A 26,224-nucleotide genomic window follows, 5' to 3' on the forward strand; every position below is an offset into this window, starting at 1 on the left:
TATTTTTTATCACTTATTGTGATATAATTAACATATATGTGTGTGTCTATACATATGTACATATGTATAGATACACACACACATATATATAGCAAAATGATTACCACAACAAGGCTAGTTAGCAGGTCCATCCCCTCACAGAGTTAAAATTGTGTGTGTGTGTGTGTGTGTGTGTGTGTGTGTGTGTGTGTGCGTGCGTGTGGAGAGCGTTTTGGATATACTCTCTTAGCAACTTGCAAATATACAATACAGTATTTCTAACTACTATAGTAACCATGCAGTACGTTACATACCCAGAAATTATTTACCTTATAACTGGAAATTTGTACCCTCTGACACTTTCACCCATACTCTCCACTGCCCACCCCTCACCCTCACCCTGGCAACTACCAATCCACTACTCTGCTTCTGAGTTTGTTTTTTTAGATTCCACATACATCACTTAGGAAAGTACAAGGGTTGAAGGAGCTCTGTGCCAGGAGTGGGGGGCAGAGACCACTATATAGGTTTTCTCTTATTTCACAGTCTAGTGGAATCCTGCAGCTGGGGGATGAGTGAGTACTGGCTTGTCACCCTGCCTGTGCTCAGGTTGGCTGTGACCCTCTGCTGAAGAACACAGCTCCTGTTAGGAGCTCTTTGCCCTCGAGCTCTTTACCACTCACTCAGTTCCATCAGCCATCCCCCCTCTCGCTCCTCAGGCTCAGGGAAGTTAAGAGCATCCGCTGTTTCTAGCCGCGGGGTGCTTAGCTCTCCTCATCGGTTTCTTTAACTGCTTGCCTACACCTTTGAAAGCAGGCCTTGTGTCACCTCTCCTCCATCACCCAGGATGGAGATGTACACCTTCTCTTGGTGCTCAATTAATCTCGTAGCATGACTGGACGGATGAATCAACATGACATGCATGTCACAGCACCAAGCAAAATGCCTGGCATGAGGTAGAAAATACTCTCTTCTGTTCTTCTCTCAAGCATTCAACCACTGTAAAGTAGAGACCCAGTATAGCTACTCTTGCTAGAGATGATTGAAGGTCCTCCTGAGGTTTTCTTCTGCTCCAGAAGCTGCTGTGTATCTGGTATCCAGCATGCCTTCACTTGACTGGTGTCATGTGTGAAGCTACCAGGGAGTGTCTAGATGACTTCAGTTCTCATAAGGATATTTGCATCATGAGTAGAAACAGGCGGAATCTACTGAGACCCTGTTATGTGCTGGGCATCATTCATACTCATTGTTAGAAGGTGATCTCTCATTGCAGTTCCGTGGATTGGGGAAAAAGTCTGGAGAGACCAAGAGACAGGTGCAAAGTCATACAGGGAGGAACTGATTAAGCGGAGAGTGAATCCCCTGTTGGCCCAGCCCTGAAACTTATGTTTTTTTTTTTTTGATGTGCAATGCTGCTGGCTCCTGAGAGCAGGTGAGAGCTAAGAGGTGTCATCTGCTTAGGCAGGGCCAGCGCCTTCACTTCTTCTTTCTTTTTGTTTGTTCATTCGTGGCAGGGTACTGGTTCTTCGTGTCCTCTATCACCTTCAGAAAACAATGCCAGTGAAATCTACTTCGTGGAGCTGGTTAAAGAAGATGGGACACTTGGATTCAGCGTAACTGTAAGAATTCTTAGGAGAGCTTAGAAAGTAAACAGTTGAAAGATGTTCATCTGGAGTCTTGGTGGGCATTGCACTCATGTGCCAACCTCTGATAACCCAGTGATCACTGGGTACAAGCAACACGTCAGAGTGATGAACCAAGAAAGTCAGTGGGGGCCTCAGTGAGGGATGGGAGTTCAAAGTGAAACTGGGAGACCAATGGCAAACTTGGGAAGAGCAGACACTCCAAGCAGTGTGGGTGGAGTTATGGTTATGCTGGACAATAAGGAGAGGGTAGCATTGTGGAGCTTCAGGGACACAGGCCAAAGGTGAATGGGGTGGTCCCTGGTCGTCAGGTTGGTAAGACCTCCATTCAGGACAGACACTTTGCATTTGGTTTCTGAGCTCCATCTGGCAGACCCGGGAGGGGGGAGGATAAAAATTGTACAAGAATGATATTATATAATCCCACTGATGTAAAAATTTTTATGTATGTGTGTATACATACGTGGAAAAATTAGAAGAAAAAGATAAAGTTAGATCTTTAGTGACCTGTAAGGATGTTCATAATCTATTGTTAAGTTAAAAAAAAAAGTTGCAAAATACTGTGTGGTTGAATTCTGCTTTTGTATCCACAAACCAACACACAAGGATACAGAATATGCCAGGCACCAGCCTTTGAGCCTATCGCTGTATCCACTTTTGCTGGTCACTGCTTATGGAGAGACGATGTGGTACATTGACGTGACTCATTTCTGAGCACCTGCCATTGGCCAGTGCTGGGCTGGATATGACACAGCTCCCTCACACGGCTCATATCGTTATACTTCTTACGAGCATCTAACCTTCTGCTCAGTGGATAATAAAGCCTAAACAAACAAGTGAATATATAAGATGGTGTCACATGGAGATGAGGTGATGGGATAGAGCGGAAGGCAGATGGGAGCTCTCTGAGTCAGGGAGGTGGGGGAGGCCCCTTCAGGAGGGGGCAGATGGGTGGTGAGTTTTTCATTGTGTTTTCCAGGGTGGCATTAACACAAGTGTGCTCTGTGGAGGTATCTACGTGAAATCCATCATTCCCGGAGGGCCAGCAGCCAAGGAAGGGCGGATCCTGCAGGGTGAGGATGGAGTCACGCTGGGCTCTGCGTTCTGCGGTGTGATGAGCCCCGGCCTGGGGGGTGCAGCCGTCAAGCCTTGCCCCACTCTCACTCTGATGCCTTGTGCAAATGATTGCCTCTCCAGGTCATGGTTTCCTTACCTGGAAAAGGAGATGATTTAACCTGACCCACCTACCTGATATGTTAACATGGGGCCCAAATGCTTGGGAAACATAAGGTGATTTAAAAATATGAAATTTTAAATAAACTTGTTGCTGTTTGGCTTTTATGGGAGAAGCCATGCTCCCCATGGAGGACAGAGCAGGTACTGGTGACCTCCACTTAAGTATCCGGGGAGGACACCAGCAAGCCTCCTTTCTGCCCTTCCTCACATCCACTGCTCTGAAGGAAGCGGGGGTGGATTTTTACTGTTCTCCAAAATGGCTAGAATTGAGCTAAAAAGGGCACCTACGATCTTACCTATCTCCATTTTCCCTAGAATTCCAGGGTCCCTGGCATCAACCAGGTCTCCCTGAGGTTTTTTGAAATAAAAAACATCCTGGAGATATAAATATCACCCCTAAGAGACTTGAAAAAACTTTCAAAAATGGTTTCCCAGGAAATCGGGAGAAAGGATAAGGTTGTACTTGTTAGCTGGCTTAACTGCTCTGTGAGCCAAGGATAGAGGTTTCTAGACCACTGATCTGTGCAGGTGCTCACAGGGGAGGCTGGCAGGGCCCGGGCGGGGCTCCCCCCAGCTCAGCTCCCTACCCCTCCTTGAGGCTGTGTGGACGGGTGCTGGGCAGGGGCCTCGCAGAAGAGTCCTTCCTGCAGCCCCAGGAGCTCGGGGACATGACATCTGTCCCCCTCCCAGGTGACCGGCTCTTGCAGGTGGATGGAGTGAGTCTGTGTGGCCTCACCCACAAGCAGGCCGTGCAGTGCCTCAAGGGCTCTGGGCAGGTGAGTGCACCGTTACTGTTACTGGGGAGCTTTCCTTCCCCCCAGAGTTTTCCTCGACAGCATCAGAAGCTGTGGTTGCCTCTGGGTGGGAGGGGGTAGGCAGGAAACCAACGAGACTTTCTGTTGTGTCTGTTTTTTTCCTTTCACATCTTCCTTTTACCAGCGCTTTTCTTTGGAGGTGTGAAAGTCAGGAGGAAGCAGGCAGATGTTCCCAGGCAGAGAAGCTCACCTCCTCTAAGGAGCCTTGAAAAGCTTACTGTCTCTTGCCTAGATTCTGGAATCAGACAGCTGTACTCAGCTGACTGAGTGAAGTGACTTCTCCTGCCTGGCCGCCCCCTCACGCCCTCTGCTCCAGCTGTAACTGACCAATGCCTCCGTCTGCTCTCAGAGCCTCTCAGCACCCGCCTTGGCACGTGCCGACACCCACCCCCGCCCAAGTTCATGCCGTTCCCGTCAACCTGTGTAATTACAGGCTACACTGTCCTAGGGGTCCTTTTATTACAAAGAGGTAGAAATTCAAGATGCCAAGAGCATTTACCCTTCGGTCCTCATTCTGTGCAGTGCCCAGGCAGCATCTGGATGTCACTACACTCTGTCCCATCCTCCGCCTGAGGGTGGGAACCTTTACTTGCGATGGTGGCCTAAGCCACAGAGCTGGGGTCTCCCTCTAGGCAACTGGGCAACCATCAGAGATGCAAAGGGCTCCTAGGGACCCCTCTGGCAAACAGAGGGGTGGAAGGGCCCCCTTTTGCTTCCTTTCCCAAACCATTCTTCTATTTTGTGGTGAGATTTACTTGTCTTGGCGACCTTGGTTGACATATCTTGAGAACAAAGTCATAATTTAGTAGTATTCTCTATTCTTCAGAACTTTGCTGACGGACATGCTTAGAGAATGTATTTGGCCAGCATACTGGCGGTGATGACAGGTAGGAACTGTCACTCTGGGGTCACAGCAATGGTGCTGAATGACCATTGCTGCAGGAGGATGTTGGCAGGGTCAAGTCCCCCAAGTGGAAGCTCAGAATTTCTCCAAACTTCCAGGCGATGTCTAGCTACTGGGTCATGCTCTGGGTAATGGGAGTATACAGTGTGTGGGGAAGAGGAAAGGGAAATTGAACCAGAAAGAAAGGGGGAGGCCAGATTGACATAGGCCTGGGATACTGTGCTGGGGGTTTGGAATTTAGGTGATGGAAAACACTGGAGATTTTTAATCAAGAGTGTTGCATGTTCAGCTTGTGTCTTATTTCAATCCACAGGTAACCTTGAGGGAAGTGGACTGAAGGAGGAGGAGATAGGGTCCAGGAAGTCAAGTTAGAGGGTGCTTGCCCCAGTCTAGCTGGCCATTGGCAGCAGGAGAGGGAATGGAGGAGAGGGGAGCACTGAGGGAGATGTTTCTGATGGAGAACATGCAAGCCTTGGAAGCCAGTTGGGTATTTGGAAGGCAGAAGGGGGAAAGCTGGTCCACTGCAAGTGTGGCCCCTGGGAGGTTAGTTGAGGGATAGATCAGTGTTCTGAGAGAGCAAAGGCACGAGGAGGAATGTTTTAGGCAAAATGAGGAGGGGGAAGTGAGGGTGAGTGAGAGGAAGAAGATGAATTTGGCCTTGAATACACTGAGATGGAAGTACATGTGTTACTTCCAGGAGCATTTGTCCAACAGACAGTTGGAAATATGGCTCTGGATCCTAACAGATAAGCTAGATTGGAGATTCTGATTTGAGATTCAAATGAAGCAGCTACTGGATGTATCAGAAAATTACGAAACATTTGCCGAGTGGAGGGAGAGACTCCTGGTTGCCATATGAGGTGTAAATTGAGTTTGTCCACCCATCCTTCTAGGTTGCAAGACTGGTCTTAGAGAGAAGAGGCCCCAGGACTGCACAGCAGTGTCCTTCTGCTAATGACAGGATGGGAGATGAATGCACGGCTGTTTCCTTGGCAACAGTCTTGCCTGGAAGGCCTGCGAGCAGTGTCTCAGCGACATATGGTGAGAGGAGAGAGGATTGAGTGTTACTATTGTCATGTCATCCTGTGCTGCTTTTGAATTGTCAACTCCAAAGGGAAAGCAGGAAGGCTGCCTCTGGGTTCTCAAAAGATAGTGAGCAGCGGTGGTCATCATGCGGCCGCTTTCAGATGCAATGGAAGCCACTCTAATGGAACATGTTCCTATTAAAAAAATGCATTATCCCCAAAATGATGACCAGGCATAATTCTGCCCCCAAGCCTTCTGAGGATTTCTGATCAGCTGCTGGAATGTTTGTGTCTAAATAAGTATTTGGGGTTGAAATTGGAATGAAAGGATCATGCCTTTGCTGACAAAGGGTCCACGTTTCAGCCGAGACACTTGTAACAAAAATCTGAGTAAAGATGAGGTGGGTGGGGAGAGGAGGGCACTCAGAAACCTAGCCTAGTTACTCACATCAAAAAGCAAACCCATGATCAGTTTACAGGGGCACTATTACACATCATCTGATGTGTTGCCTCTCTGCACTTCCCTGGGATTTTGTTTCCTGCTAGGAAAACATTTATTTCCTTAGTACGTTGTGATTTGCAGCTTAGCTGCTTGTCAACCCCTTTATAGAGATTTTCCTGAAGGTGTTAAATCAGGTTGAATGCAAGTGAGCAATGGGGTTGGGTGGAGGGGGAAAAGCATGTGCATAAAATAAGTCTGTTTCTTCCTTCATTGCTCCTCGGCTCACTCCAGTGAGGGCCTTTGAGAAATTGAATACAAAATGAGCTAAAGGGGTCAGACGATGGTGATGGTGAAACTGGTCATACGACATACCTGAACCTAACTGCTTCAGACACTTTCATTCTTACCCCAAATCATAGTTTATAAATCAGTGCTCTGTTCCTCTATTGATTGATTGCCAACTGAGGTGGTGAAAACAGAGTAGGGGAGGCCCAGAGGCCTCTGGCTGCCAGACTATATAAGTTCTTTGGGCTGTGTCCATCTTGGGTGCCCAGAAGCAGCTGTTTTGTCTTACGGTCACTACACAGGGCTGAACAAAATGGCAGCTAAAACATTTTCATAGAGTTGGCCATGATTATCTCCATGGTCTAATTATGCAAAAAATTTTTTTCAAGTATACTAAAAAATGACTGTGGTTCTAAAAGGGTAATAGGAATATACGTGATTCAAGTTTTACTAAATGATTTGGGCCTATTGTGTACGTCTCTAAGTTATATCTTTACATATAAACTTTGTTGATTGTCTATAATTGCTCTGTCCAATATGGTAGCCACTTGCCCATGTGCCTATTGAGGACTTGAAGTGTGACCACTCCAAACTGATAAAATATATACTTGAGTCTTAAAGACTTATTTCATAAGAAGAACGTAAAGTACCTCATTAATAATTTTTTCGTGTTGTTGCATGTTGAAATGGTAATATTTTAGATATGTTGGGTTAAATGAAATATGATTATGTTTATTTTACCCTTTTCCTCTTATTCTTTAAAATGCAGCTATTTGAAAACTTTGACATTATGTATGTGGTTTGCATATGCAGTTCACATATTTCCTTTGGATGACACTGACCTATAACAGGTATAATGGACTCTGTCATAAAAATGAGCAAAATGAAATCTTTTAATGTAAAACAGGAATAATTCATTTACTTGACAATTGGCATTTTGAGGCTGGCCAATTTCATTTGGAATCTACTGAAGGATGGATCTCATTCACATCCCACGATACAGGTCCCAGGTTTGAAGTCAAGCTAAGAAAGAACGCCAGTGGTTTGGGATTCAGTTTTGTGCAGATGGAGAGTGAACGCTGCGGCCATCTCAAGAATGATCTTGTGAGGATTAAGCGGCTCTTCCCGGGGCAGCCGGCAGAGGAGAATGGGGCCATCGCAGCTGGTGACATTATCCTGGCTGTGAACGGAAGGTCCACGGAAGGCCTCGACTTCCAGGTGGGAGGCCATGAGGGATGCAGTCCTGTGTGCAGGCTGAGGTCAGCCATGCTCCTTTCAGGGCCACCCACCATGGGGAATACTCTGGGCTCCCGCAAATCACACGTGGAGCCTGGATTTGGATCACATAAAGAGAGAAATTGGCAGAACATCCTCATATTAAAATTTCCATCTCAATTCTTAACTATCTGACCTTGAGTAAGCCTTGCTTCTCAGTAGGTTCGTAATGAAACTGAAGATAAAACCCTGGCTTCTGTGCTGGCTAAAGGTCTCCTAACACACACTCCCAGAAGTGGGCGTGAGGGCTCAGTGGGCTACCTTGGGTCCCTTTCTGCCCTCCTTCCCATTTCTCTACTAAATTTACGGCTTTGACGTGTAATGTTGCATTGGTTGTCGTGTGTATGATCAAAAATGTAATAAAAAAGAAAGTAAAAAGTGGGCATTTCTTAATCTTATAGCACAAGATCTCAGTGAAATATTGTACATATCGGTCAGGGTCCTGGCAGAAATTGGGCCATCTGAGAAAGTTTAATAAAGGTGTGGAGATTGTTGGGAAACTCAAGGGAGAGTATAGAGCCCTGGGGCTGGGAACAGTGGGTGCAGTCATTCACCTTCCCTACCCCCGAAGTGCAAAGGGAGATGGGTAGGAGCAGTTACCAAATCCTAGAAGCTGAGTGAGCTAGGTGGAGCAGGGATGTAGTCATCCTGTGACAACCCCACAGGGAGGAATGCAGGGAAGCGAACCTGGACCTCCCTCTCCCCCTCGGCTCTGATCCCTGTTCACCCTCGCATTGGCTGAGCCCAGCAGGAAGCCTCTCTGCAGCCCACGCAGGTCTACCTCCAGGGCACAGAGCAAGGCAGACGAAGGTGGAGAGTGGCTCTAGGTGGGATGGGGAGGGGTGGGGAATCCTCAGAGCAGCGTTAGGGTGGGGATACCTTCATCCATCCTGCATCCTTCATCTGATCCAGGATCATCCTCTGAGAACCGCTGCTGGGCCAGCAACTGTGTGAGGAACTGAAGACAGAGAGGCGGACAGTTCATACGGTCTGGTTTCAGAGCTCACGGGGGTAGTGGGATAACAAGAGAACAATTCCCACTGCGGGAAATAAGTGCCATGAGAGACAAAAGGCCCTGCTCCAGTGCTTGCACCAGGGAAGGGGGAAGGAGCCCATTCTATGGCAGTCCATTGCAGCTGGGGGTACTGAGTAGTATCCAGATCAATCCAGATCAGTGGTTCCAGGTAGGGGTGAATTTGCCTCTTGGGACATTTGGTGAAGACCCGAGACATTTACGGTTTTCACAACTAATGGACGCTACTGGCATCTAGTGGGTAGAGACCAGAGATGCTGCTCAACGTCCTGCGATGCACAGGACAGCTCTGACAACAGAGTTATCCAGCCTAAAATGCCAATAGTGCTGAGAGGTTGAGACATCATGGTCTAGATAGGTAATAAGAGCTATTCAGGCAACCTCATGCCCTGGGCTTTGAGAGGGTGGCTTGGAGCAAGAGGTTCAGCATGGTGGGAGCTTAGGAAGTGGGTGCAGGGAGGAGCAGATGGGAGAGAGAGCAGGGTGAGAGGCAGTGGCAGGTAAGAACAGGTTCTGGGTGCTGTGCTTATGTTGAGCGAGGTGAGCCAGAGAGAGGGTTCAACGGGAGAAGAACCTGGTTCTATCTGTATTTGGGAACGACTGCGTGTTAGTGATGTGGAGGAAGGGACGTGGGTGACAGTGCAGGAGGCCAGGAGCAGAGAGGAAGTCACTGCAGTTTCACAGGTGAGAGGTTCCGAGGGCCCGAGCTGACCCTGGGCAGAAGCTCAGGGCTGAGGGTCAGGCTTTAGAGATTGGGGTGGTGGCATCTACGTGACCGGTGGCCCCTGAGGTGGGGGTGGGTAGACAGGGAAAGGAGGTTGAGATGGTAACAGTCATTTGCTTGATTCACTCTCTCGCTGAAGAAGAGGCGTCAGTATTGGCAGATGCTGCCATCAAAAGGCCCCAAGCAGACCTTGGCCGCTTCCAGCTCAGTATCGGCGCATCATCTTTGTGGGAACCACAGGCCACTGGCCTTGGGTCCATGCACTTTGGGAAGTCAGCGGTGTCCTCCAAAGTTCTCTGGAGCCAAGAAACAGATCAAGGTGTGGGGGGGAGGGGCCCGGGAGAGAGTGGAGAGCACAGAGGAGGACACTCCACAGCCCTGCAACTAACCGTGGGGTTTGGTTTCTGATAGGAGGTGCTGCATTTACTGCGAGGAGCCTCGCAGGAAGTCACGCTCCTGCTTTGCCGACCCCTGCCAGGTGTGCTGCCTGAGATGGATCAGGGCTGGCAGGTAAGGGGCAGTGCCCTCTGTTCTCTCCACATGCCTCGGGTTCAGGCACTCCTTTTCTTGTCTGGTGGGTCCTGAGAAGCCCAACCTTGCTTTGGTAGTGTTCAATGCCATCTACTTTCATTGGGGCAGGAGAGTAGCTGGCCCCCAAACCTCAATTAGTCTGTGACAGGTTCATGAGGTCCTACCTCTGCCTTCCCCTTCCTCTCCCTGCTTCTGCCTCTCCCAATATTTGGCTCTTCTTGTAGATGGTTACATGTTTAGATCTTGGCTGTGAAACTTCTAGAACTAGATTTTCTGGCAGTCTAAGCACCAGAGAGGGGAAACCAGGAGCAACGGGAGTAGATGGAAAACCAAATGAAGGGAAGGTAAGAATTTCCATTCTGAGGAATGAAATGGGGAGAAAAAAAAGAAGGGTATACGTCCACCCTTCTAAAACATGAATTAGGCATGTATGGTCTAGTGCAAAGAAGGGAAGCATTGGAATCAGGAGAGTTCAGAATTCTTACATTGATGCCTGTATTAGGTCCTCCAGAGAAATAGAACCAATAGGATATGTGTGTGTGTGTGTGTGTGTGTGTGTGTGTGTGTGTGTGTGTAGAGACAGAGACAGAGACAGAGAGAGATTTTAAGGAATTGGCTCACGTGATCATGGTGCCTGGCCAGTCTAAATTCTGCAGAGCAGGCTGGCTGGCTGGAAACCCAGTGGCGAGCTGATGTTGCAGGGTGAGTCCCAAGGCAGTCTGGAGGCAGGATTCATTCTTTCTTGGGGAGCTCAGTCTTTTTTCTCTTAAGGCCTTCAACTGATTGAACGAAGCTCACCAACATTACAGAAGGTGATTTGCTTCACTCAAAGTCTACTGATTTACCTGCTACTCTCATCTAAAAAATACCTTTACAGAAACATCTAGATTCGTGTTTGGCCAAATATCTGGGTACTGTGGCCTAGCCAAGTTGACACATAACGTTCACCATCACGATACCACCTGTTGAGTCCTTGGGCACAGACGCTGCGGTAGAGATCGGAGTGCAGGAAGTTTAAGGGGCCGGCTCTTGGGAACACCCTTGTGAGGGTGCGAGAAGCACAGCTGGGCAGAAGGGGAAGCAAATGTGTTGCAGCTGCAACAGGGGCCTCGGCTGACCTCACAGGGAGCTCTGAAGCTGGGATGGCCCCACAGAGCTGTCCCGAATTGGGACAAAAGAGCCAGTACCTTTGCTCTCTGCATCAACCGGCGCTGGAGTAAGAGCTGCCCCAAGGGAGGGGGCCTAACTTTGGCCAAGGCAGTTCCCTTGAGCTGAGCACAATTCCTGCGGAGGGGATAGCTGTAAGCTGCCAGCAGCCAGCAGTCCTGGCAGCTGGGGGCTGATGGCCTCAGTTGTGGAGGGGGATCGGTGTGAGCACCCTGGAATCACCTGCACCTGCTCTGTTTGCTGCAAGGACCTTGGGCACTTGCCTGACTTCTCTAGGTCTCATGATTCCTCATCTGAGACGTGGATAAGATGTGGATAAAATCAATCACTTATCATCACTGAGGGTGACAGTCACTAGACACAGCACAGGGACTTGGTGACCCGGATCCTTTTGATGCCTGGACTCCAAGAGGTCATTTGATCCCAACTTTGGTGAGCAAAGAGCTATGGGAAGGAAATCTGAACGTTTCCAGTTGCCAGTTTGGAAAAGAAAGTAGATGTCAGCAATTGTGTTAAGCAAATGAACAGGGCAGGGGAGGGTCAAGCTTCATACGCACAAAGATCAGGCCAAGGGGCTGGTACCCAGTGTTTTTGTGAGATATCTGGTAATGCCAGGGAAAGAGTTGTCCTTCTGTCCTGGAGAAGAGGTCCCCCAAGGAGAGCCCAGATGCATCTAGTGGGAAGGGCTTGGGGTGAGGAATGGTGGGCATGCTTCCTCTCTCCTCATACCTGAGGACCAAGTGCAAGAAGAATTTTCATTCATTCACGTGGCTCCAGAGGTCAGACTGAAGACCAAGGAAGAGAGTATTTAGTTCAGAACTAGAATAAAGTAGTTATGAGAAGGAGGCGGCTGTACGAACATCTGGAATAAGGTCATTCCAGGTAGAAGGAATAGCTTATGCAAAGGCTCTGAGACAGGAATGACCTGGAGGTCTGAAGGACACAAAGATAATGGTTGTGCCTGGACAGTAGCTAATGAAGGGGAGTGTGGAATGGGAGGAGTTGTAGAGGGAGTCAGGGACTGCACCATGTGTGACCCTGTAGGTCTTGGTAATGTGCCGATTCCATCCTGGCTGCCACAGGAAGCCACTGGGCTGGGAGGGGTGGGAGGGTGAAGGGTGAAGCAGGAATGTGGCCTCATGTGGTCTGTACTTTATAGAGGTCACTTAGGTTGCTGGTGGAGATGGAGTGGAGCAGGTAAGGTGGCAACGATTCAGGTGAGATACTGTGGCTTAGACTCAGGTTGTAGCCAAATAGGTGGTAAGTGGTCAGATTTGGGAGGTGACTGGGAGGTAGAGCCCGTGGGATGACTTTTGGATTAGATATGGGTGTGCGGAAGTAGCCCTTGATAGCGTGTAAACTTAAATGTTTGTGGAGCATTCGATGGAGATGTCTGTTAGGCAGTTGTTAGTGGAGAACTGGTGTGAGATCAGGGCTGGAAAAAGCGAACTTGGAATTGTCAGCAAATAATGCCACTGAAAGCCATAAATTGGATGAGATCACCGCGGGAAGGAGTACAGAAAAAGTCAAGAAGAGGGCTGAGAAGTGAGCCATGTGACACCCCAACACTGAGCGGTCTGGTCCAAAGAAATGAGACAGCACATGAGACTGAGAAGGGGCCTGGGAAGTGGTCCAGGTAAGGGCAGAGTTCAGGGTAAACTCAACGTTTAAGTTGAGTAAATTCGTAAGGGACATTCTCAAGAAGGAGGAGGGACCAGTTATGCTGAATGTTGCTGAGAGTTAGAGTGAGATGAGGACAGAGAATTATCCTTTGGCTTTAGGAAGATGTAGGTCGCTAGAGATCCTAATCAGAGCTCCTTCAGTGGAATGATGGAGACAGAAGCCTTGTTGGAGTGGGTACAAACGAGAAGGAGGGGATACAGAAATAGTGAGCACAGACGCTCATTTGAAGAACAGAGAAAAGGGGTGTATTGGTACCGACTTTGGTACCAAAGCAATATTTAGATTTTGCTCGGTGTGCACCGTGGATCCAGTAATCCTTAGCATTTCTTTCAATAGACACCTGTGCTCTCAGCAGACAAAGAATTCACCAGGGCAACAGGCACTGACTCAGAGCAGAGCCCCAGCCTAGATCAAGAGGACAGCCAGAGGGACAGTGCCTCCGCAGATGCAGGGGAAGGCCTGGGTCTCAGGCCAGAGTCTTTCCAACAGGCCACCGGAGAGGCACAATGGGACCAAGACACAGAGAGACCCTGGGCCACTTCCTTGACTCGTCCTCGGGATTCCTACCCTCATTTATTCAGACTTCACCAAGAAATGGATGCATCAACATTGGCTACCTCTTTGGAAAACGATATGAAGCAAAACTGCTATTCAGTTTGTGATATCAGGAGACTTGAAAGGTAAGGATCACCCCTTTGCAGACGTATTATAAATTGTGTGCATGTCATTGCTAGAAATTACAATCAAGCAATTAATAACTACGCTCAGATGCTTGCTGGGCCAGGACTGTTCTGGGCATTGGAGGGGAGGAAGAAACAAGAGAAGCATGCAATCTGGAGCTGCTGTAACCACAATTTGTGAGCTTTTGGGAAAGCAAACCCCACCCAGAGGGTCTCCAGTACCCTTGGAGACTACAGATGGCAGGCCTTGGGGTTTCTTCCCCACATACAGACCTTTGTCCTGCATCCCTCATGGCCTCTTGAAGCACCATGGTAAGAAAGAGGTTCCCTTGTGTACATCATTTCTATTGCAAATATAATGCTTTATAATCAACACCAGCTTAAGAAAAAAACCCAAATCTACGTCTTCAAGACCAGACTGAAACATTCATTTCAATAGCCATTTGTTCTTTAACATAGTCTGCATTTTTGTGCTCATCCACCCCTGAGTATTTCCACTTCTCAGTCCTGTTCTGATGGAAGACAAACGCTTTCATTCAGTTTGATGAGTATTTTTACACATAGCCAGGGTACTTAGAAACCTGTTAGGAGCAGAGAGAGGGGTACACATACTGAGAGAGGGCGAGACATTGCTCCTAGGCGTGTGCTAACTAGATGCATGGGCACAAAGCAGACAAACGAGGAACAATGGTTTGTGTCTGACACTGTATAAACCCACTGATATTAAATAGCTCTTAATTGTTGGTCATCCTAGAAGACTGACAAGGGCAAATCTATAGGGACTAGTAGGTGACATGAACTATGAAGCGGCTGGGGTAATGCAATTAGGCAGGGTGAGATCCGTGACAGACAGGAGCCAGGCATATGTTTCCTAGAAGCATCCAGATACAATTTTTAAAGTATGCTGTATTGTGCCAGCTACTCTGCGGAGGAGAACAGGGCGGGCAAGCACGTTCATCAGTGGTATTCATTTTCATTGTTTGAAAATGCATAAGCACGAGTGTATGTATAGTTCCTTACGTTTGCATTCTAGGCAGTAATTGATATACTTGATCAAATGATAAAGGAAATAACCTACAGAGATTTATCCAAGGACAACTATTCATACGATCTTGTAGGAAATATAAAAGGAGCGGTACTTCCCTGTAGACATGGGGCCACTCTTTTGGATTTTTAAAGGTTTTACTGATAGATAATTTGGGGTGATGGACTGGATTATAAAGTGACTCTAGGATTAGGTATAAGCCTGGAGTTTGACTTGCCATGTGCCTTTAATATAATATAATGATTACTTATTGATAATAGTATTTAAACTAATTATTACTGTATGTTGTCACTGTCTCATTCATGGACTCACAGAAATTCAGGGTTGTGCCATGTAAAAATGGTCTCATCTAACTTCATATCCCACGCTGGGATCTGCTCTGTGACATCCCTGAAGTAGGGGGCCTGCTTTTACTTGAATATCTCCAGGGAGGCGGAAGTTGCTGCCTCTTGACGTGGCCCATTTTATCATCGTGTAGCTGTTGATCAGGAAGTTCTTCTTTATACTGACGTGAAAATTGTCTTTCTCTATCTTCTACTCATAAATCCTGATATGTTTTCCTCCTGTTTTCGTCATTTCTTTTTTAAAAAAATAAGAAACATCACATCATTTTATATTTCTGAATCAAATTAAATCTGGCTTAGCATTCCTCCTTGCAAGGGTATACCAGGTGTCCAAAATCTGCCATCCTTACAGGGGGCTGCCCCTTCCTAGAATTATACTAAGAGCTTCCTCAGAACATTCTGGTGGAGCCCCAGATCATCATTCCACCTTGGTTGTTGCCCTATGCTTGCTACCCAGGCCATGTGGCCCACGGAGTTACAGGGAGGCAGCCTTGCTATTCTCTGCCCCGACTCCCTCCATCACCAACTCCTCCCCCTTGTACTTACCTCCCACAGCCCTGGTGATGGCAGCGCTCTGCCTCTTCACATTTCCTTTTACTGTGTTTCACTTGTACTGCGTTTTCTCTCTTCCATTCAGGAACCTTCTTTCTCTACAAAGGAAGGACTCAAACCATATTAGCTTCTCCTCCAGTGGGACCTTAGCTTGCGCTTAAAGCACACATAGTTAGTGACTGCCCCCTACAGGAGGAAAAGCGTGGCACAGGCTCAGCAATCCCTGGACACAGTTCCCCCAGCTCCTGGGTAGGGTCAGAATTAGGATTCCAAAGTGGGTTTGTGGTTCTTTGTGGTTCTCCCTGGAATATCCACAGCTCAGTTCCGAGGTGGCTGCCCCAGGTAACTGCCTCTTGTTTCTGGCATCCCTGAGTGAAGTTTTCTTTCTGCAGTGTAGATCAAAAAGAGTACTGACTTCTTGATCATACAGCCCTGGTTTCAGCTCTACCACTTACTAGTGTGTCTGGAGAGTTGTCTTCCCTGAGCTTGAGGCTTCTCAAATGTAAATGAAGACCCTGGCAACTCCACAGGGTGCTGTGCCCTTCAAAAGAAATAACGCATGCAGAGCACTAGTCCAGAGCCTGGCATGCAGCAGGAGCTCAAGTCAGTTTTCCTTCCCTTTCCTGAGCCATTTTCAGCTAAAAACAAGTCCCAATCAATTAAAATTCCCACCGAACTGGCAGATCTTACCATCTACGAGGTGGTTACTTCCTAGTCTAGTGGCTGCCGGCACCCCAGCAAACCCAGAGTGTTCATGGAGAAGACGAAGTTTTACTCTTCCTTCCCTGTTCTCTTCTTTTACCACACTGTACACATACTACTACCATACGGTAGTAGATCTTTGTAAAACATGTAATAAAGCAGTACAGTACATTTTCATGGAGGAACACTGGAATTGTGTATCTTCCAGAGAGAGGACTTGGTACTTGGCTGGAGTTGCATCTTATGCAAGGTTAGTTTCTAAAGTAGGGCATAAGGTAAAATCATATCAAGTCACATTACCCTGAACATCACTTTGGGAGATGTGATGTTTTTCTCCGTTGGTATGGGAGGAGATTACCTTTTCTTTGGTTGAGCCTCAGATGAAGTCTGGTGACTTGCATTTATGGGCCATGCTGACTGCAAAATGCTTATCTTTAAATGCTAGCCTCGTAGGAATGAAGGGATGGCAGATTCAAGTTTCCCACTCACGTTCAATTCAGGGCTTAAACTCATTGAGTGAGAAGTGGTTGTTGCAGAGTGTTTAACGTTATTTCTCTTCCCTTCCCTTCCTTCCTTCCTTTATCTCTGTCTCTGTCTCTCTCCCCTAGCATATATACTTATATTCCTGTAATTAAAATGCATCTATTTTCAGCAAGTATCATTTAGAGAAAGTGAGGATATAAGTCTTCATGGTTATTTAAGAATGCAAAATGAAACCAGGCCCTTGAAATGAACCTAAAGTTACTGTATATGTTCTGGGGAGGGCAGTGTTCCTGGAATAGCAAAGATGCTTAGGAGATTAAGGGTCTAACTTAACTGCATCTGACATGCCAGGTGTGACCTCAGAGTAGCTGGCCGAGGGTTGAATGAGCTGCTGGGTGAGCAGGGCTGTCGGTCCAACGGGAGGACACAGGGGACCCCTGTGAAGGCCTGCTCTGCCTTCACAGTGTGAAGTGTGACTGAGAGGAGTGAGTGGGACAGATGCCTGGCCAGGAGCGGCAGTGGTCTAACCCAGCAGAGCAGAGCCCGTGGCAGCCTGGGGCTGGGTGCTGCCTTCAGCTGGGTTCTCTCCGCAAGCTGACAGGCTCCCTGGGGACACCCCCATACACACCCACTCTCACGACTCCTAAATACTGAACTCCAGCTCAGGATTATCAACTGAACTTCACCCCCAGCGATCCCTGAACATCTCTACTTGATGTCTTAGAAACACTGCAAACAAAACCCCCCAGATGTTAAACTTGGCACCGGCAGGAAGTCCCAGTGGCACTCGCCAGGCTAATGGGGATGTGGGGCGGGCCTGGTGCTGGAGAGACGGGGAAGGCTGAGCCTCACATGAAGAGACACAAAACCCGACCTTGTTGTGAGCTTACCCGCAGTAAATAGGGCAATTACAATACCCGGTATTTCAGGCCTGAAATGCCGTCTACTCATTTGACTTGTCTGCCTGAAAGGTGAATGTGATGTTGGTGGCTCAAGTTTCTAAGGAACAGCTCTCCTGGGACGTTGGGCCTGGTGTCTTCCACTCAGTAAATACCCTGTAGCAAGCAGAGGCTTCGCGATGATTTCACTGACCCCAGAGCTGAACCGGGATTCCTTTCCTTAAAAGCAGTCGCTGAAGAATTGCAGGATCTGGTGGGAGGCCTAGTGCCAGGGCCCTGCCAGCTTGTGTGGAGGAGGCAGCTGGGCGCACCTGAGGAGACCCAGGTGGGGTCTCCAGATTCTCCTCTAAGTACCATCTGTCTACAGGAGGCTCCTTTTGTCAGACAGCTTGGGAGGGAGAGAATGAGGGCAGGGAGGAGCCGAGCTCATAAAATGTATCCAGGGGTAAACAGAGAGCTCGGAGCACTCTGATCCCTTCAGGTTCTAGATGGAGCCCTACTGCATTATCCCCAGGTCCTGAGCTGGCCTTGAGCCCTGGGGGAAGGACTCTCACTCTCTACCTGGCGTGTCCACACGCCAAAACACCTTATCAAATTCTCCAAATCTCCAAGTCTCACCCCTTCCGTGAAATAGGCTCTGCCTGGTGGGCTCTCTCGGGCCTTTCTGGACCTCTGCTTGCCTCACATCCTTTTCTCCATGCCCACAAGCAAACTCCAGGTCAGAGCTCCAAGAGCAGCCTGGTGGCGTGGGTGGAAGGGTGGTTGGAAGGGCAGTTATTCTCCCTGAGATAATGGCCAAGATGCCACCCTGGAGACCACTGAGCCCCCTCTGGACACCCAACAGCCTTGCCTCTTGCCTCTCAGGCTGATGGCCTCCCTGGCTCTCTTTCCGGGCAGAGCTAGTAGCTGGAGCCCCAAATCCAACCTGGAGAGCAAGGAGCTTATTACAAAGGTTGGAGGAGCACGGAAGCGGGAGGTGAGGCATGGCCAGCCAGGCGCTGCAGTGTTGCCACCTGCTTCTCCGCAGCGAGGGAAGGAGAGAGTTGCTGCTGGGGGGCGGGGGAGCAGCGACAGGGTGGGCCTGGGCACCAGCTGGATTTCCTGTCCTTTGACAAAACTGCCATGGTATTCCCTCCCTATGTTTATAAGAAAACACATTTTCTGCACAATTTGGTCAAATACTTTAAGGTGTTAAATCAATTTTTCCTTAAAGAGCTTAGCAATTTTAAGAGATTGTTTTCTTAAAGTGAATGTTCCTCTTTAGTCTTTATGCATGTGGTCTTCTTTTTAAACACATGTGCGTGTGTATTTACAGGAAATGCCCATTTACATGAACTCTGTATCTCTCATGAGCAGAAATGATGTCTCTTTGACAGCAAACTCAGGTTGGAACCAACACTCCAGCCCTACTGGGGGGGAGGGCCAGCTACATGGGTGTTTGGGGGCTTGTAGCTATAAGGAGGTACCAGCGCTGATTTTAAGGGAAAGATGTATTGCAGGAAAGGGAAACGGAGGGCAGGGGCACTGACAAAGCCACCCTATTGATTTGGGGATGGGGAAGGAGGCTGATAAACAAGGATCCATGTATTTGGTACAAAGCTCAACCTATGTGCATTTCTTTTAGATTCTCCTACTCATCTTCTCTAACCAGACTCTCGACAGATATTTTCTGAGTACCCTGTCTGCATGTTGGAAGCACTGTGCCCAATGCTCTGTCATCTTCACGGACTGCTCTTTCTAATCAAAAACGTGTGTAGTGACTTTCGGCAGCCCCTCGAAGGCTTATTCTCTCCCTGTTGCTTCTGCATCTTCGTTGCCAACCAATGAGCTTCACCGTTCATCTGCTTCCTATGTCACACAGGGAGTAAATGTCACTCCAGCTGGCTGCTTCTCCAAATAGACACTGTTTCAGTGCTCTGTAAAGGACCTGATATTTGGGCAAAGTGCTTTGAAGGTCACCTGCTTGAGCTGTTCCCAGCCTCTTGCTTTGGCCCTTTCCACCTAATTCCTCTGTCGAAATAGCAAACGTAATCATAGTAGTAATCATGACATCTTCCGTTTACTGAGAACTTACCCTGTACCAGGAGCCATGGGTGGCTGTATCAGAATTATTTAATGTAAGCATCCCAGTGCTCCTATAAGTTTCTTAACCTTCCCATTTTTCAGATGAAAAAACTGAGGTTCTAGAGAAGTTAATAAACTTGCCTGAGGTCTGACTGTCTTCCCATAGGAAGCGTCAGGACTAAAACTGGGTCATAGCTCTGCTTTTGATCCGTGTCCTCTGGCAGGTTCCCGCATTGTCTTCTGGACTCGGTAAGGAGCTCCCCCTGCTCCCATAAGGCTCTGTGCTGCCTCTACCATAGCACTTACTACCTGATTCTAACATTTGTTCACTGCTCGCTCTTCCCATTAAATCAGGGGCTCCTCCAGGTCAAGGGCCATGCCGTATTCACTGTTCACCTCCTGACCCCAGAGAAGTCTCTGGCAAGAACTGTTTCAAGCCTGGCTGGCTTGCCTGTGATGTGTCACGATGAGCATCGTGAAAGCAAGGGAAGGTGGGGAGAGGAATTTCTGATCAATACCGGAAGACACGTGGGTTTCTGTTTTCTAGTCCTGAATTGTACAGTGATGATGATGAAGGTGACATATGCCATCTACCTGAAGCCCCTTCTCTCACCTTGGAGGATGAAGCATATGCTACTATCAGCTCTACGTTGGAAGACCAGCTACCCTGTGGAGAATGTTTGAAGGCAGATTCAGGGACCATTCCTTTACCGCAGTTCTGTTCTTGGGGTACTTTCTCAGAGTGTTTGCCTCCAGAAGAGTCCCGTGAGAGTGACAGCGAGTGGGAAGAACTTGAGGAGGCTGAGGACCCAGACGATGGCACCCTCAGGTGGGTATCACTCTGTCTGGGTGGAATGAGGCTGGGCTGAGTTCTTCTAGTGGGGCTCAACGTCTCCACTTTGGCTGGGTGATGGTCTACGCGCATCACCACATTCCCCTTGCATTCCCTCTTTGGGTCATACCTCATCATGGCACTTATCATGGTACATGTTCCATGGCAACGACCCTATGAGGTAGGGTTATTGTCATTCCCGTTTTACAGATGACACATTTAGGACTTTCCCAGGGTCATATAGTAAGTGACAGATAAGTAAGGGACAGTCAGAATTCAACCCCAGGTCTCCCACTCCATGGACCCCCTGCTCAGTGCTCTCCTCTGCGGCCTCCTGCATGTGGCTGGGCCCACCATCTCTCCTCGGGCCTCTCTCTTTCGGTGGGTTGCTGGTAAGGTTCTGATTCCTACTTTGTCTGCTCCTGACTGCCCTTGGGCTAAATGTATTGCAGAGAAGAGTCTTGGTATCATGTAACGTGGCCCTTCTCAACAGCCCCTGTGCCTCAGCACAGTGAGCGCTTTCTTGATCAAGAAAGTCAAACTGTTGACACAAGGTGCTGCCGGAAGCTGGGACTGGGTGACCAGGCTGGAGTCAGATCAGACTGATGAAGACGTGGGAGGAATAAGTGTAATAAAAACCATCAGACTTCAAGTAGAGAGGGTTAAACTCTTGACCAGTTGGTAAAGCACCCAGCATTCTGTTAAAGTGCCTACAACATAGATAGTTCCAATATTTGAAAAATGCTCAGTGTTCAAGAAACTTTCAGATAAATACATTTTCAAGACACATCGAAACTTACCAAGGCACTGGCTGTGAAGGTTTAGGTATAATTGAAACACTCGTTCACTTTCATTTCATTGTGTCCCAGCTACATTTTCATCACAAATGATTGAACTGCACTCTTAAAGGACAGTGGCAGGCAAGCTGATAAGGTAGGTGGATATTTGAAATTCAAATATGACGAAAGGGCTGGTTCTTATCTGAAATAGGAAGCAACACGTTGATAGAGGAGATGACACGGAGGCTTTGAAGACCCTGTATGCCATTAATGGGGAAGTCAGACACTCTGACAACTTTGGGAATGATGCATTACAGATTCACAAAAGTGTGCAGCGAGCAGGGAGCAGCTTATATGTGGAGGGCAATCTTCCCAGAGGGGGCTCCTTAGGGCTGGGGAGCTAAAAGAAGATAGGGTAAGCAAGGCTTTGGGGATCCACAGGGCAGTAATTAAGGCCTCTAAGTGTTAGTACTTATGAAATGTCCCAGGAGATCTGCAGTGCCATGGGGGGAGGCGGCAGAGAGCAGAGTAGTGAGAGCAGGGCTCCAAGCCAGACTTCGCCACTCACTAGCTAAATGACCAGCAGCAAGTGACTGTTAAACCATCTAAGACTCAGCTAACTGACTGCCAAGTGGAGATAACGAGATCCATCTCATGCTGTTCCCGGGAGGGTTAGATGACAACACGGCTCACGTGTTTAGCACACTGTGTGGCATGTAGTCATAACTCAAACAGTGTTAGCTACTTTTAATCATAAAGGAGGAAATTACTGCAGTGAGATGATGCAAGCTTATTAACGCATTCAATGCCGTCGTTTTTTTCCCCGTGTAGACAAAGGACTGGTGCCCTAACATGGGGTGTGGGGTGGATGAGGAGAAGTACTGGTTTACGGCAAAGGTGTCAGGATCCAGGGTGGATGGAATAGCCCTCAGCTATGGATGACGGCTTGGGACATAGTTAGGCTGAGTCCTGTCACAGTCACTTACCTTCCCTGCTGACAGAAGGCGGGCCTACACGTGTGGGTGCTCAAGGTGTGAGTTCTCAGACTGGGCTCCATGGAGCTGCCCACAGATGTGCTTCAAGGCACCTGGGGAGCTCAACAGTTAGAATGTTGACTTGCTGCTTCTTTTGGAAAAAGCAGCTCTTAACAGTCTCCAAGTTCTCTAGGAGAACAAATCCCCCAAAGTTAAGGGCCTCTGTTGTATATATTCTCTCTTTCATCCTGGAAGTACGGAGAAGTTTTGGAGGGTATAAGAGGACTTTGCTTATGGATGGAGTCATGCATCCTTTAAAACTGTATAACAAATTATTTTATTTGGTCCTTTTAGATATCGAGACAGTAATAGTATATAGGTAGTGTCTATAAATGATTTAATTTAATCCTCATTTCAACTTTGAGCAGTATTCTTATTCCTCTTTTATAAACGGGGCTTGGAAGGTTTATTTAATTTGTCCACGATCATACAGCTAGCAGGGGCAGATTCACACTGCTGCTATCTGATTCCACTTTTGGTACATTTTTACATTTCCCCTAGAATGTGCCTGTCCACTTAGACTTGTGTAACACACATGTCTTTCCATCACGTGTCATGAGTCCTACTATTTCTCTCTTATGAGGCTAAAACAACCCCTGCTGTCCAGTGGGATTAAGAAGGCAACTGAACTGTTCTGTTTAGGGAAGGCTGCTGGCCAAATGGCAAGGCGACCCAGTAAAAGCTGCTTACTGTTTTAGGTGAACAGAGAAAGTGGGACAGTCTCCCAAGGCAGAACCTGAGGGTTTCTGCCTGGACATCGTTCTGACTGTGATCACATGGAAGAGCCCTCAGATGTTGGTCCAAAGAAGGTACCTACATACTCCACAATAAGGAAAGAGGCCAGTGGGGCCCTGAGAAGGTGACCTGGGATGGAGTGTCTGGCCCAGTTGTTAAGAAGTAACTTCAAAAAAATCATGCCTGTCACTTCTGAAACTCATTTTGAATAGTGGTCGCGACCCCTCTTCAGTTCTGGGGTTTATGTTGAATAAAGCTCTGTGTGTGTAAGTGTGTGCATGTGTGTGCACGTGTCCTTGCATACTTACAGGGGCTTCGCCTGGTGAAAGAATTTGAGAATCAACCTCCTACATCAAGATAAGCCAGGACAGGGTGCGGTCTTGCTGGTGCACTGGTCACACTTTCTGGGACAGACGCCTTGTTCCAGTTGGCACTTTTGGGTTCTCCATTGGTTGAAGGAGTTTCCATGGTTTTCAAAGTGCCCCCAGTTCCCTCGAGGGAATCTGCTGAGAGACTTGGCTCAAAGGCCATGGGAGTAATGTGTTTTGTCATCTTTCTATGTTCTTCCTATGCAACTCCAAATGGTTATACATTCTTTTAAAAACATTTTCCTTTTGGGTTCTAATTCTAAAAATTATATGAAAGAAAAACAAGATGGGAACATCTAAGAAAAAGGAAGAGTGAAGTGGAAGATCCAGCATTATCAGATATTAGGACATATAGCCACCACCATAACAAAAAAAACTAAAAAGCTAAAGGTTGGAGTTATTAAGTGTACAAAATAGACCTGGAGGACCACAGTGTGAGCCAAGGAACACTCAGTGCTATATAATGGGGGACGTATGGCAATCAGTCTCAGTGTGGGGGAGGGGGCCCAACTTCATAGATCGAACTAAGATAGATGGAAAAGATGACTTAGATTCAAAGTCACGTCATCTACTAAAATTACATACAGCTTGATTAAATAAAAAAGCATAGGAAAACTGGTGGAAAATATATTCTAGTTTTATCAGATATACAGAGGAGTAATAACTTCCTCTGGCTGCCAGCAATAGACAGAGTATAACAAAGAACTACAGTGTTGACAATATTGAAAAAGTTAAAACTTCTGTACAGTAGCAGTGACAAAATTAATGTAAAAATAGCAGTGGGGTTTCCGTGTACCTCCGGGACCGTGGTCGCCGCCCTGCGGGGAGCCTCAGGACATCATGGGCTCCCAGTTTTTTTTTTTTTTGGGCTCCCAGTTGTTTTTCAACCTTGAAGTCTTCTACAATCAAAGCAAAGAGAAGATTTGTGGATGTTGAATATGTAAGGAGCTGAAGAGAGAGAGATTGAAAGAGAGATTTGTCCAGGTTGGGTGAACAAGTCTGCTCCAGAGCAGGATGGCTCTGAAATTGATTTGCCAGGGATAGCATCAAAGAGATCCCAAGAGGATGAATACCAGGATCCTACATTTGAAGAAAAATATGTATGTGAGAGCATGAAGGAAAACCCTCCCAGAGAGGTTCCTGGACCATGGCTTTTCCAAGAAGGTTTTGGGGGAATAACTTTCATCCACAAAGAAGCACCTCCAGAAATGATTAGACAAGAATATAATTTTGAGAGAAGCCTGCTTTGGATCTCAAGTCTTGTTACACATCTCAGGGTTTCTACAGAAGAGAGCTTACATCAGTGGGAGAAAAGTAGCGTACACACCAATGAGATTTCAGACCAAAGTAAATGTCCGACACTCTCTACACAGAAAAAATCTTGGAAATGTAGTGAATGTGGAAAAGCTTTTAATCAGAACTCATCCTTTACCCAGCATCAGATAACTCGTATGCGACCCTACATGTGAGGAATGTGGGAAAATTTTTAGTCGTAATTCATTCCTTGTTCGACATCAAAGAATTCATACCGGAGTGAAACCATATGGATGTGAGCAGTGTGGGAAAACATTTCGATGTCAGTCATTTCTTACTCAGCATCAGAGAATCCATACTGGAGAGAAACCGTATAAATGTAATGACTGTGGGAATTCCTTCCGCAATCATTCACAACTCACTGAACACCAGAGAATTCACACTGGAGAGAAACCTTATAAATGTAATAGATGTGGGAAGGTGTTCAGTCAGAACACACACCTCATTCATCATCAGAGAATCCACACTGGTGAGAAACCTCATTTATGCAACGAATAAAAGTGGCTCTTCTTTTTGTAAACACTCAAATCTTACACAACATCACAGAATTCAGGTATTATAGAACTTAAAATACACATACAAATGAGTACAAGAAAAACAAAAGAAATCTGAACAAGAGGGATGGATTTCTTCAATGTCAATATCCTGGTTGTGATGTTGTACTAGTTTTGTAAGATGTTACCACTGTGGGCAAACTGAGTGAAGGGTACAGGGAATCATCTGTATTAGTTCATATAACTGTATGTGAATCTATAATTATCTCAAAATAAAAAAGTTTAATTTTGAAAAGTGGTCTTCCCAACTCTGCTTTAACCATGCCGTGGCTGTTCACATATTGGCAGGGCGGGTTCTACAGAAAGTTACAGATCCATCCACCACGAGTGCAGAGTGAGGGTGCTCAGCCTCGACTACCAACTGTCTGAATCAAACATGATTCTCCAACAGCCCATATACATAGTCAGTGCCATCACTGTGGTACTTGTAGTATTTAAAAAAAATTTATTAATATATAGTTGATTTACAATGTGTTAGTTTCATATGTTATACATATACATATGTATAACATTTTTAGATTCTTCTCCATTATAGGTTATTGCAAAATATTGAGCCTTTCCCCAAATTCTGTATTAGGACACTCTATGTCTACAACTCGAAGGTAGAGACCGTTGCCAATCCTGGTCCTTTTGGATTTCTGTTTCTCAACCAGGCTTTCCTTCCCTGGAATTTTCAAATTTCCTTTTATCATTTTGAAATGGGAGGCCCGGTGTCTACCTGTGTTGTTGAGGATACAATCCTTTTCCTAAAGTACTTCTCAACGAGAAGTTGGGAGTCTTAACTACCCCTGTGGGCAGAGGCCACTCTTCATTGAAGAGCTTTGTCAGAGCCTGGTGGGTTTGAAGCTCTGTGCCAAGCACTCTGTGTTTAACCCCACCACAGGCTTGTGGGGTAGGTATTTGTGGTGGAGTGGGACCATGTGATTTGTTCTGACCAAAAATTTGTGAGCAGAAGTAATGCATACCATATCCATACTAACTGTAGACACATCCAGACATTTAATTGCAGGTGCTGAACCCTCTAGAGATCTCTATCCCCATCGGCCACAGTGATCACAGGGTGTGGGATGGGGAGTGCTCCATCAGTCTGCGGGTTG

General features: G+C 47.1%; 2 protein-coding genes and 1 pseudogene across 2 annotated transcripts in view; all 3 read left to right on the top strand.

Moving 5' to 3' along the window:
* The window catches only part of LOC132439193 (FERM and PDZ domain-containing protein 2-like), a 59,160-nt gene extending 56,304 nt beyond the window's left edge, over window positions 1–2,856 (top strand). The window contains exons 22-23 of the mRNA XM_060033474.1: window positions 1,494–1,598; window positions 2,602–2,856. Of these exons, the coding sequence (XP_059889457.1) occupies window positions 1,494–1,598; window positions 2,602–2,856 (360 nt within the window). The remainder of the gene's footprint in view (window positions 1–1,493; window positions 1,599–2,601) is intronic.
* Window positions 2,857–3,526: 670 nt separating this feature from the next.
* LOC132439397 (putative protein FRMPD2-like) lies at window positions 3,527–19,120 on the top strand. The gene is made up of 6 exons (XM_060033688.1): window positions 3,527–3,634; window positions 5,471–5,618; window positions 7,333–7,547; window positions 9,773–9,871; window positions 13,079–13,422; window positions 19,072–19,120. The coding sequence occupies exons 1-6, from the start codon at window positions 3,527–3,529 to the stop codon at window positions 19,118–19,120; spliced, it is 963 nt and encodes a 320-aa protein (XP_059889671.1).
* A 5,068-nt stretch (window positions 19,121–24,188) lies between these two features.
* LOC132439194 (zinc finger protein 502 pseudogene) lies at window positions 24,189–25,142 on the top strand (annotated as a pseudogene).
* The last annotated feature ends 1,082 nt before the right edge of the window (window positions 25,143–26,224 follow it).

Source organism: Delphinus delphis, chromosome 16 (genome assembly GCF_949987515.2).
Source record: "Delphinus delphis chromosome 16, mDelDel1.2, whole genome shotgun sequence".
NCBI classification, from domain to species: Eukaryota; Metazoa; Chordata; class Mammalia; order Artiodactyla; family Delphinidae; genus Delphinus; species Delphinus delphis.